Source organism: Dermacentor albipictus, chromosome 8, assembly GCF_038994185.2.
Source record: "Dermacentor albipictus isolate Rhodes 1998 colony chromosome 8, USDA_Dalb.pri_finalv2, whole genome shotgun sequence".
Lineage (NCBI taxonomy): Eukaryota > Metazoa > Arthropoda > Arachnida > Ixodida > Ixodidae > Dermacentor > Dermacentor albipictus.
Genome location: NC_091828.1, coordinates 17,066,175 through 17,080,070, shown reverse-complemented (window position 1 = coordinate 17,080,070; position 13,896 = coordinate 17,066,175). Strand labels below are relative to the sequence as shown.

The window sequence follows — 13,896 nt, the reverse complement described above, 5'->3', positions numbered from 1 at the left end:
ACCTGCACGTTGGTAGAAAGTTAAGCGCTGCAATTTCTGTAATGCTTTTAAGGGGGTCATGTATAATTACAGCTGTAAAGAAGCTAATATGGCGGCGCCCAGGGAACTCCAGTGGGTACTGTGCATATTCGAGGCAATGCAAAGGTCATGCAAGTTTCTCGTGTCGCCTTTCTTGCTCCTTCCATGTATATATACACACTCTGAACCACCACCGACGTGGCGTGCAAGACAGCAGCAGCTGCGGGAAAGTTGAAGGAAGAGGCAAAGAAAGCATCACTTGAAAAAAAAAAAAGTACAAAAAGTTCGCACTTATGTGCTGATAGCATCACAGTGACACACCCTACGCATATAAACAGAACACAGGGCATAACGGCTGAGTCACTCATTTATTGTTGGCAAACTTACAGAATTTGTCCCTGAAATCTCATGGACGAATCACTCATGTTGAGTGATGTTATTCAGTCTTGCTTTGGATACATTGCTGCTGAATGCAGTTACGTTCAAGGCTCCCATCATGAGCCGAGGCTTTAGGATTGCCATACCAAATCAAGGCTCATGCATGTGAAATGTGAAATCCGGCATGATTTCAATGACATATTAAGTTATCTCATGCTAATTTGAGCAGCGAGCACTTTCAGCAAAACAAACTTGTGCAGAGTTTTACTCTGAAACTCACTTTAAAGAGACCTTCACAACGAAAGCGCAGTAAGAAAAACGGGGAGTGACATACAGGGACAGGATGGCAAAAAAGCATCACAATGTCTTCCATAACAGCAGAAGATATTCTTTAAAAAAAGAGGGTGAGTTTTGAGAGTAACGATCATGGCTGCGGTCACGTCTTCTTTCCTAGCGCTTTGCTGATGCTTTCTGCCTTGGCCTTCCGCTCTGCCTCTTTCGCTGCGCCATAAACAAGAGGAGGCAATGCCATTACTCATCAGAACCTCTGCAAAATCATGGTTAGAACTTTCTGTGCAAAAAATAATTTCAAGGCTGTTTTAGACTTTAGAAACAGCGACAAAGCATTTTTAAGCAATAAAACAGGTATTCCACAGTAAACCAACTTTCAACATGCAGAGACAAAAAGGAGCCATAAAAATATAATATAGAAAAGATAACCTGAAAGGCTAAACACACATGTTAACAATATGCTTTGCCAGAAGCAAAATACAATAATTTTTAACCGCTTCATAAAATTTAAAAGGACTAACAAAAAATATTTATAACGACCAACTTTTTTTTGTGCAAGGAAAGCTAACTGGCCAGTTTATCCAATACTGCAGTGGTAACGTGCAAAGCATCATGGAACACTTTATCTGAATTTTTCTGCCTTAGTGGCAATTGTGCGTAGTCCTATAATGGAAAAACTGATAGGCAAGAGTGCAATAGTGACTGTAAGCTGGCATTTTTTTTTTTAAATTCTGGGGTTTTATGTGCCAAAACCACTTTCTCATTATGAGGCACACCGTAGCGGAGGACTACGCAAATTTTGACCCCTGGGGTTCCTTACCGTGCACCTAAATCTAAGTACACGGGTGTTTTTGCATTTTGCCTCCATCGAAATGTGGCCGCGGTGGCCGGGATTTGAACCCGCGACCTCCTGCTCAGCAGCTCAACAGCATAGCCACTAAGCAACCACGGCAGGTCTGTAAGCTGGCATGAGAGGGAAGCGGATGACGAGTGTGGCCTTAGCTGTGAGCAAGTATTTTTTTGTTTAATAAGTCAATGGTGAAGCAGTTCATGATTGAATTAATTCTGTAATTACTGATACTGCTTTCGTTACTTTCTGTCCAACTGTTTGGTCATATACAAGTCAAGTTCCTTTTAGTCCAACATTTTTTGAAAGCAAAACGATGCTCTTACACATGATGTGTAGTAGTTTAAGCACCTGTGGTGGGAGTGCAAATTGCCATACATGTATGCTGACTCATTATACGAGTGTTGTCTTATAATGAGTCATACCCGCCGTGGTTGCTCAGTGGCTATGGTGTTGGGCTGCTGGGCACGAGGTCGCGGGATCGAATCCGAAACACCCGAAAAGCAAACATGCGAAAACACCCGTGTACTTAGATTTAGGTGCACGTTAAAGGAACCCCAGGTGGTTGAAATTTCCGGAGTCCCCCACAACGGCGTGCCTCATAATCAGAAAGTGGCTTTGGCACGTTAGACCCCATAATTTTTTATAATGAGCCATTCAGCAAGGTAGTAGCAACCATAGTAAGCAAAGTCTGGGAAGGCTTGGGAAGAAATCTTCACAAAAAGAAAGCAATGTAGTCCTTACACAAGAATACATAAAATCCATTAAATAAAAAAGAAAAACAAGAAAGAATTAGCAGACAAGTGAAATCAAGAAAATAGAATCTGGCTGGGCACGCATAGACCAGATGGAGCCTTTCCAAATTGGTGCCAATAATATTCTTGAGCCTTTTCACATCTCATGGCACTGGACACGTTGGCATCTATGGTCAACAGCTTGCCAACAGCATACTTGCCACTGAGTCAAGACAATTGATCCTAGTGCAAGATTTGAAGCAAGTCATTCGAGAAGCCCATAATCGCTTCTGAACATTTAATAAATTAGTTCCTGCAATTTCAGCAACATAATCAATTCCACTCAATGTCACTTAAAAAGCCAAAACCGAACTGTGGAACAGTGCAACTGTCACACCCATGGAGGTAGAATAGGAGAGGTGACCAAACAGGCCGCTTTTCATGACTGCTCTCGAGTTGCCGCCGCTTTCCAGGCCCATTCTGCAGCTCTGCTGTATGCCAAAGTAGGTGGTCATGAGCACTCAAACTGTACGTTTATGTCTCGGCTGTTTGAGAAATAGCTTCATGTCATAGTGTCATACATTAAAGAGGTGCTAAATGACACATTTCCATCGCTTAAAATAGACAGATTTGCACATGCCGAGTGATTGCAGATATGTCACTTACTTCTTGCTTATTTACGTATTTCAATTCATTTACATCTGCTATGAGATTGCGCTGCTAAGCACGAGGTTGTCGGATCAAATCCCGGCCACGGTAGCTGCATATTGGTGGTGGTGAAGTGCAGAAGTGCTAAGTGTGCATTAAAGATCTCTAGCTGGTCAAAATGAATCTGGAGTCCTGAGCTGTGGTGTGCCTCATAATTATAGTGTGGTTTTGGCACGTAAAACCCCCGAATTTATCTTGCTGTATATAGGTTGGTTCTGGGGACTAAACTGTGCCACTGCTGAAGGGCTGACAGTTGAAACGAATGAGTTTCGTATGTTCACAATCAACTAACTCTTTGACAATAATGAGAAATAAAATACTTAACTAGCATATACAGTCAACGTCTGATTTTTCAGACTACCTAGGGGCTGTGAAAACATCTGAAAAATCGGGCAGTTCGAAAAAATGAATGCACGCTTTTTACAGCTCCTAAAGGCTTAAATCGCCACAGGCACGTCCGAAATAGCTCTGAAGCCGGCCTGCCACAGGAGATGGCTGGTGTACGCGTGCATAATTAAGAAATGCATACTATGTTCCATGACAATTTCCCCTTCCCATCCTTGGTATGCTTCACTGCAATAATTCGCATATGCTTCCCTGTTTACCAGTGCTGTATTGAGGCAAAGCTGAATTTCAGGAACCGGCACTTGCAATGCGTCGTGCTTTCCGAGCTTTGAAGAGAAACCAAAGGTGAGTATTGCAAAGGCGAAGCCATCGCTATTACTGACAGCGGCGAATTATTTCAATGAAGATCAGGGCACCAAAAAGCAAGAAGCTAGGTAGCGAATGTCGAAGCAGGCAGGCCTAGCGTTTTGGTGGTGGCTATGGCTGCCACTGGGTCTGCGTGCGAGACTGCCTGTTTGATGTGGTGAGCATAGTGCACACAGTGGGGGTGTAACCATCTATGGGGGGCACCAAGTCTGCCCCATACCTTTACTCCGTTGGACCTGCCCTGTCATTGTTTAAATTGCAGGGTTATGCCACGTAGATTTTTGACGATAATGGCAGTTGAGGACCTCTGCTGTCACGTTCCAAGAACTGTTTACTTCCCTGCTTTAGCCCCCGGAAAGCCGGGGATCAAAGGCAAGTTGTTGTGAGAAGCAAGTCATCGCTTCACTCTCATTTTTGCATCCACTGCAAAGGATGTTTTTGAGGAACTCAACCACAATGTTTTCTGTCGCTTGTATATGCAAGGATTCGAGCAGTAGCCTCGTGGTTACATTATTTTCTTCCCTAATGATTGAAGCATTGTCCCATTTTATCATGTGTTTGCACTTGTGCACATGTTCTGCCAGTGTGTTCGACACATGACTATTTTTCTCGACATCGCGTTTATGTTCTTTCAATCACCTTGTGAAATTCCCAGTTTTGCCGATGTAGGAGAAGGTGCAGTCATTGCAAGGTGTTCTGTATACTACTCCACAGAATATGTCGTCTGCTACACAGTCTGTCACATTAACGACTTGGCTCCATAGCTTGTTTGCTGGCACATGCGCAACACGCATGTCATATTTTGAAAAGACGCGGGACAACGTTTTGCTTATGCAGGGCACATACGGGACGATCATGTGTTTCTGGAAAACTGTTTTCTTTGGGCTTGTTGATCAACATACATTTTTGAACATTGGCTATGAAAGCAGCAGGATAACAGTTTGCAGATAGTTCCCAGTGTATAGTTTATAGCTCCTGTGGCCTTGCTTCTTGAGTGGAGCATATGCGTGTCGCACGGGTCACGAGGAACAAAACCACCGATGTCTTATGAGTGACCGGGTTGCATGATGTGAAGTCAAGATAGCGAACTGCATGTGAAGTCTTCCGGTAAACAGAAAACGACAGGCTGATGTCAGAAGGGCATATTAGTACGTCAAGGAAGGGAAGTTTACTTGCTGCTACTAGCTTGAAGGTGAACTGTATGGCTGATTCTGCGGCGTTCAGACGTTACCAAAACCGGTTGACGTCGTCCTTGCAAAGAATACAAAGGCATTCGTCGATGTAGTGTACAAAGGCTTTCGGTGTGGGCACGAAGTCAGCCAGAACTTTTCCTTCTAGTGCCTCCGTCAAGAGATACATAGTTGATACCGATATTGATGCACTCAAGGCAGTCCCCTGTTTATGCTTGTAAATATTTGAATGGTAGGTGAAGTATGTGTTGCTCAAACCGAAATGAAGGAGCTCACATACCTCGCATGTATCAAGAGGTGCCCTGTCCGCGAGGGAGGAGTCTTTAGACAAGGCTTCCTTCCAAGCAGCTATGGTTAAGTCGACAGGAACGTTCGTTAACAACGGGGTGACGTCAAACGAAACCATTCTGTCGTCATGACTCAGTGATGTTGCACACTCTGTCAACAAACGCTGATGAGTTTGGAATATGGGTCTGGGTGTTGCTGACTAGTGGACGTGGCACTTAGTGCAGCTAGCCCGAAAGCCTTTGCAGTGGTGACCTGGTGAAGTCGACAATTGGCCACAAGGAGACACCTGGCTTATCAATCTTAGGGAGACTGTATATTGCAGGAGCCAAGCCGTTGGTGCACAATAAACGGTAATGCAACCTCTCATGCTGAGGAGACACCACAGGGAAGGCGCTGGAGAGTACCTTCTGTAACTTGGGCTAGATGCTGCTGGTAGGGTCCTTCTTTAATGAGGTTTACGTTGCTTCATTCTGTAGCATGTCCAGCATTTTCTCATCGTACGTGCTATGGCCGAGTATAACCGTAGCATTTCCTTTATCTGCCAGGAAAATTGCTACGTCCTTATTGCGTTGAAAGCAATGAATGGCTTCTTTTTCCGTAAACGTGAGATCAGGTACCATGTTACGCTTCCACCAGGAAGAAAGCACCCCAGTCACTCGTGTGCGCGCTTAATCTTGTACATCAGGTGGAAGCTCGGCAACTGCTCATTCCGCAACACAAATCCCCTTGTTTGGATCAGAAGCCGAGATTGTGTCGAAGTTCATTCTATGGCGCTGTAGTTTTTTCTGCAGGGGTAGGCTGGTAGGAGGCTGGTAGAGTAGGCTTACTATGAACAATGACTGCCTTCGGTGGCTTCGAGTCGGTTTCTGTTCAGTGCTTTTTATCGGGTGGCAGGAAGTATGCTTCCCACCTGTAACATGTTAGGACGAAGTCTCTCTCAACTGTGTATTGGATGCTCAGATGGAAAAATTGGAATACAGTGAAACCTCGTTATAACGAACAGTTAAAAAGTCGGAAATTAGTTCGCTATATCCATAATTCGTAATATAAAATTTCGTAAAAAATACATGCAAGAGCAGCAAAATTCAATCAGAGAAGGCACAGCAACTCGAACGATGCTTACTTGGGTCACGTTCATTTATTCACGCACAAAGAACTGCGTTATCGCGGCCTGCTTCTTGGTGCTTGATCTCGAGCTTGGTCTTTAACGTCAGTGCCACTCTTTTTTTCACATTCATAGCCATCACAGCACTACGCACACCCGCGTACCGCACTCGACACGACCACCGAAAGAGCCCCCACACAACGCTACGACGGCCACGCCACTGCTAAGACCAAAACGCAAAAGCAACTTTCGATCACGCCGCTGCCGCCGCTGCTGAAGCGGCGCTGCTAGCGGTTCTGAGATGCGGAAGATTTCTTTGGCTGTCAACTCTCGATGACGACGTGGCATCTGTGGCGCTGTCAGCACCTGCGAGGTAGTCCTGAACGTTTGCTGCGCCGCACAACACACTTGTAGTGCAACGAAGCCTGCCGCCTGTTATTAAAGTGAAATAGGGCTTGGCGTCGCGAAGTTCGTTATATCCGTTTTATGCCAAACCGCGTTCGCTATAGGAAGTTAAAAATACATGTGTTTGACAAAAATATTTCGGAAGAGTTCGATATATTCAATAATTCGTTATATGCGTGTTCGTTATATCGAGGTTTGACTGTATCAAAGCGTTCGTGTTCGTTAATAGCTAAATATCCTAACTCGTATTCCGGTACTTCTTTGCAGTTAACAAAAGACAGATGTGACGTATATTTCTGTCGCTTAGAGATAATGAAAATTCTTTCCCAATTGGGGGAAAGCATAGAGTTTCTAAATAAATACCCTAGAGGGGAAATTTGGCGCTAGTGTCTATGAGGGTTCTCCTGAGCGTTGTCTCAACCTACACGGGAATGATGGGAAGTACAGGCTTCGGATTGACTTCGATCTTAAGACTAGTGTCGTTTGCTTGCGGCGCAGTAAACAAACCTATACTCATATATTATCGCATAAAATCCAATTTTATTTCTGCAGTGTCTTAGAATATGCACAACATGTTACATAAATTTTGTATGACTGAGATTGAAGCATGGTTTACTATGGTTTACACCAGGGCACACCAGGGCATGCATTCTTGTGCAATTCTGTTCCCATTTAACGCCATAGAATAATAACTTATGTTTACAACAGCAATAACAACCGTGCATGTACTTATATAAAAATGCTCATCAAGTACTTATTGAAATACAAATTTTGTATTGTGAGAAAGTGTTGCACCCTTGAGAGGAATGCTACAAGTGTCGTCTCTTACGACGCCTGCTCGCTGCAAATGCGAGACTTCTCGCAGACGACAGGCACTTGCGAATTCTTTTGTTCTCTCGCTCTTTCGAAAGGCTGCGTCAGCTGTCATGATTGCTGAACGTCTTCAAATACTTTTAAGCAGATCTGCTGGACTGCTAGCAAGGATGCTTGAGGCCTCCTACGAGTATGCTTCATTTTATGTTGACGTACCGCTTCCGAAGCATTACGGCGTGGCTTTGCACTTACCCATTTTGAGGCGCTAAACTACAGCCAGGAAGCAACAGTCTTTCCTACCACAAGTAAGTTTGTGTTCTCAAAGTCCTAAAACATGCATTTCAATGAGCACATAAATGAGCAATGCGTAATGAAGCTCTCAATAAAATTTGATTGTCAAGCCACTAGAAGTGCAACTGTCTATGTCTTGTATCAGTAGAGCCTTCTTTCTCCTATTCTCAAGTTTCATAAAGCATGTAACACTACACCGCCAACCTAATACACTTAACAAACCAAGGTCCAAATGGTCAAAACATGTTCTTTCAATGTTTACGATGCTGTTGCTTTCTGGTCAGGGCTTCGACACCACACTGCGACACAAACATCGTCCCAGCCGCTGGCCCAGCGCGCTATCGCCACTTCGAGCAAGATAACAAAGGCAAGGAGCTTTGCGTTGCACTGTCCCGCTACAGATTATAGCAATTGCACTTGGAGCGAAACTAAAAGTGTCAAAAAATACTTGTAGACTAGTTTACCAGTCAATAGAATGCCAATCCGTAGCCTGTACTTCCTATCATTCCCATGATGGTTGAACGATCGCAGCGCCAGATTTCCCTCTAGTTATACTAATATGAAACTGTATGGGAGCAAGTATGCGGCAGCATCGCTGACAAACTGTTCAGAAAACCGGTGTGGCACCTCCTCTGACACCTCATCGATCCATCGAACACAAAAACACCACCCAGCACCATGTCACCTGGCTCACACACATACACATGGACAACCCTGATGCTCTCTTGAGTACACTCTGCGACACATACACCTCACCCAGCACACCAGCTCCTCTCCCCTCATATAAGTTACAGCCGAACCCTGAGCTAGATACCGACCTCACAAAAGCGGAGGTCCGAGCAGCCCTCTTGACTCTCCACACCAATGCCGCAGCTGGCCCTGACCAGGTCACTAACACAAAGCTCCATAATCTGGACAATCGACTGATTACTTGCATCACGGAGTACTTCAACCAGCGCTGGAAGGAGGGTGCCCTCCCCAAGTCTTGGCGCCACGAGAAGGCAATCTTCATCCTGAAGCCCAACAAATCCCTTACACTCCAAAACCTTCACTAATCTCGTTAACCTCGTGTCTCGGAAAGCTTCTGGAGCATGCGGTATCAGTGAGGCTCACACAGCACATAGCAAACCACCCATGAAATCTTCTATCCAGGCCACACCATTCCAGGCCACACCAAGGCAGTCTCGGGTTAGGATTTATCAAAAGCCTCTGATTGTGTTGAAAATCATGACTGCACTCTCCCCACTGAGTGTAGGTGTACATACGTGCACCCATATTCAGGCATTTCTCGCAGCACACACGGCTCAGCTTCCCTTCAGCCCGCTCACCTACCCCACATACTCTCTAAAAAGCATCGGCACACCGCAAGGGTACATCCTACCTTTCTTATTTAAAGGGATAGTGAATAAAAAATTTGTCGCCGAGATTTCTGTCTCCAGTGATAGCTGTCGCACCGAGAGCGACCAAAACAACACTCTTTCTGAGGAGAAGTGAGCGAAAAGTAATTATTTTAATGAATATTTCTCAAATCACAGCACCTACCGGCCTCCTCCGAAAGCTTTGGCAAAACCGGATGTCACGTCACGCTTACCCACCTCGAGGCCCATTGCGAGCGATCGTCCACACTGAGCGCGCGAAGGGGCGAGTTGACGTTTGCAGCAACGCGCTTTCTTTGTTCGACCGCCCTATTCGTACCACTTCCTCGTGTGATCTGTTCGAAAACCTCGTCTTTCATCTCGTGGATTTGTGGTTTGATGTGTGGAGCAGCCGTGTCAACGCCGCAAAATGCCGAGGGTATGCTGTACGCATGTGAAAACGGCAGGCAGCGGTAGTCTTTTTCTCGCGTACTTGTTCACGCTGTAGTTTTGCGCACAGGTGCCGTTTGACCGTAATTTGTCGTTTGTACGACGTTCTGAGCCAGATGTTTGGCCAATTCTGCCAGAATGAATCGAAATCCGCATCGTCTGAAGCGACGGCTGACGAAAAAAATTCGCCGACATCAGACTGGTGGCGCCATCTCATGTGCACCAAGGGAAGGAGTGCTCGGCTGCGATGAAACAACGGGACGCTGAAACCGCTGCGCATGTACTCGTTCACTCCGTGAATAACAAGACGTTGCCTGCTTACAGAGGCGCATTTCAGTCACTGCACAAGCCTGGCTTCAATCCTCACCCGTTGCTTCATCGCATCTATTCTCAAAACAGCTACTTGCGCGCATCAAGCACCTGCCGCGCGAGAGTCGGCAGCCGACTGTTATGCTCACGCCGCCGGCCACACCTGCTCCGATGGCGTAGGTAAAGGGAGGTCTACACGCGTCAATATCTTCAACGATTTCTACGTTTTCTTTTTTTTTTGTACAGTGTGTACTCACGGCACCTGTATTGTGCATTGGTGGCTTTCATGTTTTACGCGCTAGCATCTACCCATCCAAGCGGGCGGAGCAAGCCGCTTTGCGCAGAACGCAGAGTAAATTCCTTACGTCGCCTGACATTGCATAGCCTGAGGCATAAGCGCCCTCGCTCTGTTGAAGCCAAACATGGCAAAGCGTTTGCGTGAGTGAATCACGCTGGGCGCACCGCCACGGATGCAACACTGTCAATGAGGCGTGCGCCTCTGGTCTCGCAAACTCATTCGTGACAGGTGCGAGCTTGCAATCCGAGCCGCAGGAACCGCGTTTATATCTGGCTTCCACCTATGATGCCGCCCCTGATCTCCCAGGGCGAACGCGTGTACATGGAATGCACAGTGTAAACACCTCTTTTGCTGGTCCAGACCCTCTCGGCACCGCGGAAGGGGACTGCTGCGGCGGGTCGTCGTCAATTTCGCTTGACGACGCGGACGGATCGTAGGCATACGCCTTTATCGTTCGTGGTCGTTCAGTAGGCCGCTCATCCAAGTCGGAGTCATAAATTCCGCTCATGCTATCGCTCTCACTATAACTTTGCATTTTGCACTGCGCAGCGCGAGGAAAACAAAACTGCGCAGCCGGCCAGCTCGCTCCGCGGCTGCTGAGGGTAGGTGTGACGTCAGATCCGCCGGCTTGTTGTCGGGAGCGCTTTGCGAGTGACGCGGTGGTCGCTCATAGAGAGTCAAAAATAAAGCCATCCGCTCAAAAGTAACCCGAATAATGACTATATATTATAGCAATCGTTCTTAGGAATGCAATTGTGGGGCTTTCTCTATATTCTTCGATTTTTATTCTGTATCCCTTTAATATCACTCTTACACCCCTAGCACAACAATTGGCCACTGTTCCTCACCTGAAAGATACTCTATGCTGATGACCTTACGCCATGGACTATCCATGGCAGTGATGGCGCCATACAGGACACCATCCAAGCAGCCGACAATCTGACCCGAAACTAGTTGGCGTAGGACTTTCTTGTTCCCCAGAAAAGTCCTGGCTGCTCTGCATCTGTACCTAGAACAGCAACTTGCCCTGCTCCCCTATTATCACAAAACTGGGTGGCAGAATGGTACCAGAGGTTGATACGCTCGGGATAGTGGGTATGCAAATCCAGAGTGATGGGAAGCACACCACTACACTTCGGAGACTCAAGCGGGTAGCAGGGGCGATCTCGCACTTCATCCGCCGGGTCTCGGGCCACCACAAAGACATGAGGGATAGTGATCTATGCCAACTTGTTCACGCCTTTGTACTCAGCCGTGTGCTCTACTCCACCGTCCAGCTTTCTCGCTGTGAAACTGACGGCACGGATGCTCTCATTTGTCGGGCATACAAAGTCGCTTCCTACCTTCCCATATGTACACCTACCGACTGACTCTTACGACTAGGCCTTCGCAACACAACCGGGGAACTTGTAGTGAGAAATTCCAAGCACAATACCTTCGTCTCGCAGAAACGGACACTGGCTGGCACATCCTGCATTCCCTTGGAATCTGGATACCAGCCAACGATCCGACATTATGCCCCTTATCAAGACCTTTACACCACAAACTACTCATTAAGCCACTTCCTCGTAACATGCACCTCGACAACCACGATAAACGCCGTAGAGCTTGAGCTAGAGCACTCCACCGATATTACGGTTCAGAACCGGATGCCGTCGTATGGGTAGACGTAGCCTGCTTGGGCGAGGAAGCGGTCGCTGCCATGGTGCATCACACTCTTTCTCCCATCGGAACACACACACTCCCCCCAGAAACCTCCCCCAAAGCTGCCGAGGAAGCTGTCATTGCCCTAGCCATCGTCAATACAGAAGCATGGTACGTTTTATCAGATTCCAAACTGCAATCCTGAATTTCACACGAGACTGAGTCCACGCCTCTGCTTTTTTTTGCATACTCCACTCTGCCACTGCACCCCCACCCTGTCATGTGGAGCTGATTGGGGTGCCTGCGCACTGCGGGAATCCTGGAAATGAGGCTGCCAACCTTTTAGCCCAAGGTTCTTTAAACCAGGCTCTTGCAGCCTCTGATCCGAAATTCACGAAGTAGCACGCACACACTTTGAACGAGCTGATGCATGCCTCCAAGGTGGCGCGTCAGCTGTATGTTCCACCGCACAAATAAATCCCTTAGCAATTGACAAGCAACTCTATGGTGCCAATTATAAACACACACTTTCCCTTCTCATCTCACCCTTTGTCACTCTCACCCCTGTTTCCTCACTTCAGCCTGTACTCTCTATCCTGAACCTTGCGCTTCTGTTCTCCATATCCTTTCTCATTGCCCAGCGAATCCTCCTTCAAGGGGCCTAGAGCACCTGAAGGCCTGGCAGGACTGGAAGACACTGCTGTGCTCCGGAGGCCTGGTTGCGCAGACTGTGGCTACTGACCGGGATGCCAGCATTATGGACCAAAGGAACATAAACGCTTGAGTGCAGTGGGGTCGTGCGGGGGCCCAGGAGCCTGTGTGCTCCAAACTCCTCAGTCTATATAAGAAAGTTTCTATGATGATGATGAAATTCTTTCAGAAGCACGTTGTGACATAGATGCCTCAACGGCACAGGGACTGCCTTCCTCTGTCGATGTGATACAAGAAAGTAAAAAATGCTGCTCAATAATATTTTGTGTATGTTGCAATTCCATCTCTTTGAAACAAACATCTTATAAGCATTCCCGGTTTTTGCACTGCTGCGTTCTGACTGTAAGGGCCTCAGTGGGAGGGGGTCAGGAAGAGGGAGAGGGGTACGTTGTGGGTGGAACTTGGCTCCCCCCTAATTGAGAACCTTGCGTACGCCTATGGCGGTGAGACAATCAACATGGTGGCAGCAGAGGCTTCGATAATGCCCTTTCAGACCTGCAGTCATAGGAAAAAAGTCTGGAAACTCAGATGGCGAAGGATTTTTGTGTCCGTAATTTCAAACGTTCTTATACGTTGACTCTATGCGGTACATGGCAGTGCCGCAAGGGTGTCCGATTTATTGGGATGTCTGAATAAAATCAGTCGTTGACTTATGCAGAAACAATTTTTACTGATTACTGGAAACTCTATATGTTACTGTTAACCAAATTATTATTATTATCATCATCATCATTATTATTAATGTTGTTGAAGTGCCTGTTTGAGTTCCTTTAGTGCACGCAGGGACCTCAGACAATACAAAGCGCATCACTTGCACTTGCAATATTCAGGGTGTCTACCAAGTTGGCATTTCCAAGTTCCCCAAGTTTTCCAGGTTTTCCCTGAGTGCCTTTGCAAAATTCCCCAAGTGATGCAGAACTATGTTTTATGTCAAGACGGGCTGAAACCATATTGCCCGATGCTGTCACTCTCTAGTAAGCATATGGAAAATTAAAAAGAAAAAATGAAAATGCAATTTGAATACTAAGGAGTAGTGTTTATACTATTCAAAAGAAATAATAGAAGGGAGGGGCTAGTAAAATGAACAGGAAATAAAATGTCTTTGAAAGAAATTGCAAATCGAGTTGGACATTCTCAAATACAAATAAACAGGAGATGCATACAGAAGCAAATATTTTCGACTATGAGCTATTTCTATCAGCTGATATCAAGCTCAGTGGTATGAGGCCCGAACTTCGTCACAATTGAGATTCTCTCTCAACAGCTCGTAAGTCAACCTCAACTGTCCTGACATACTCTCAGCCCGCACACGACGCCTCAGTGTTGTGTTTCACTGCTTTAAAGAGTTTA

At 46.3% G+C, this 13,896-nt stretch overlaps 1 protein-coding gene across 1 annotated transcript in view; it reads right to left on the bottom strand.

Moving 5' to 3' along the window:
• Positions 1 to 367: 367 nt before the first annotated feature.
• The window catches only part of LOC139048634 (28 kDa heat- and acid-stable phosphoprotein-like), a 66,601-nt gene continuing 53,072 nt past the window's right edge, over positions 368 to 13,896 (bottom strand). The window contains exon 6 of the mRNA XM_070523085.1: positions 368 to 897. Coding sequence (XP_070379186.1) covers positions 833 to 897 — 65 coding nt within the window. The 3' untranslated portion in view covers positions 368 to 832. The remainder of the gene's footprint in view (positions 898 to 13,896) is intronic.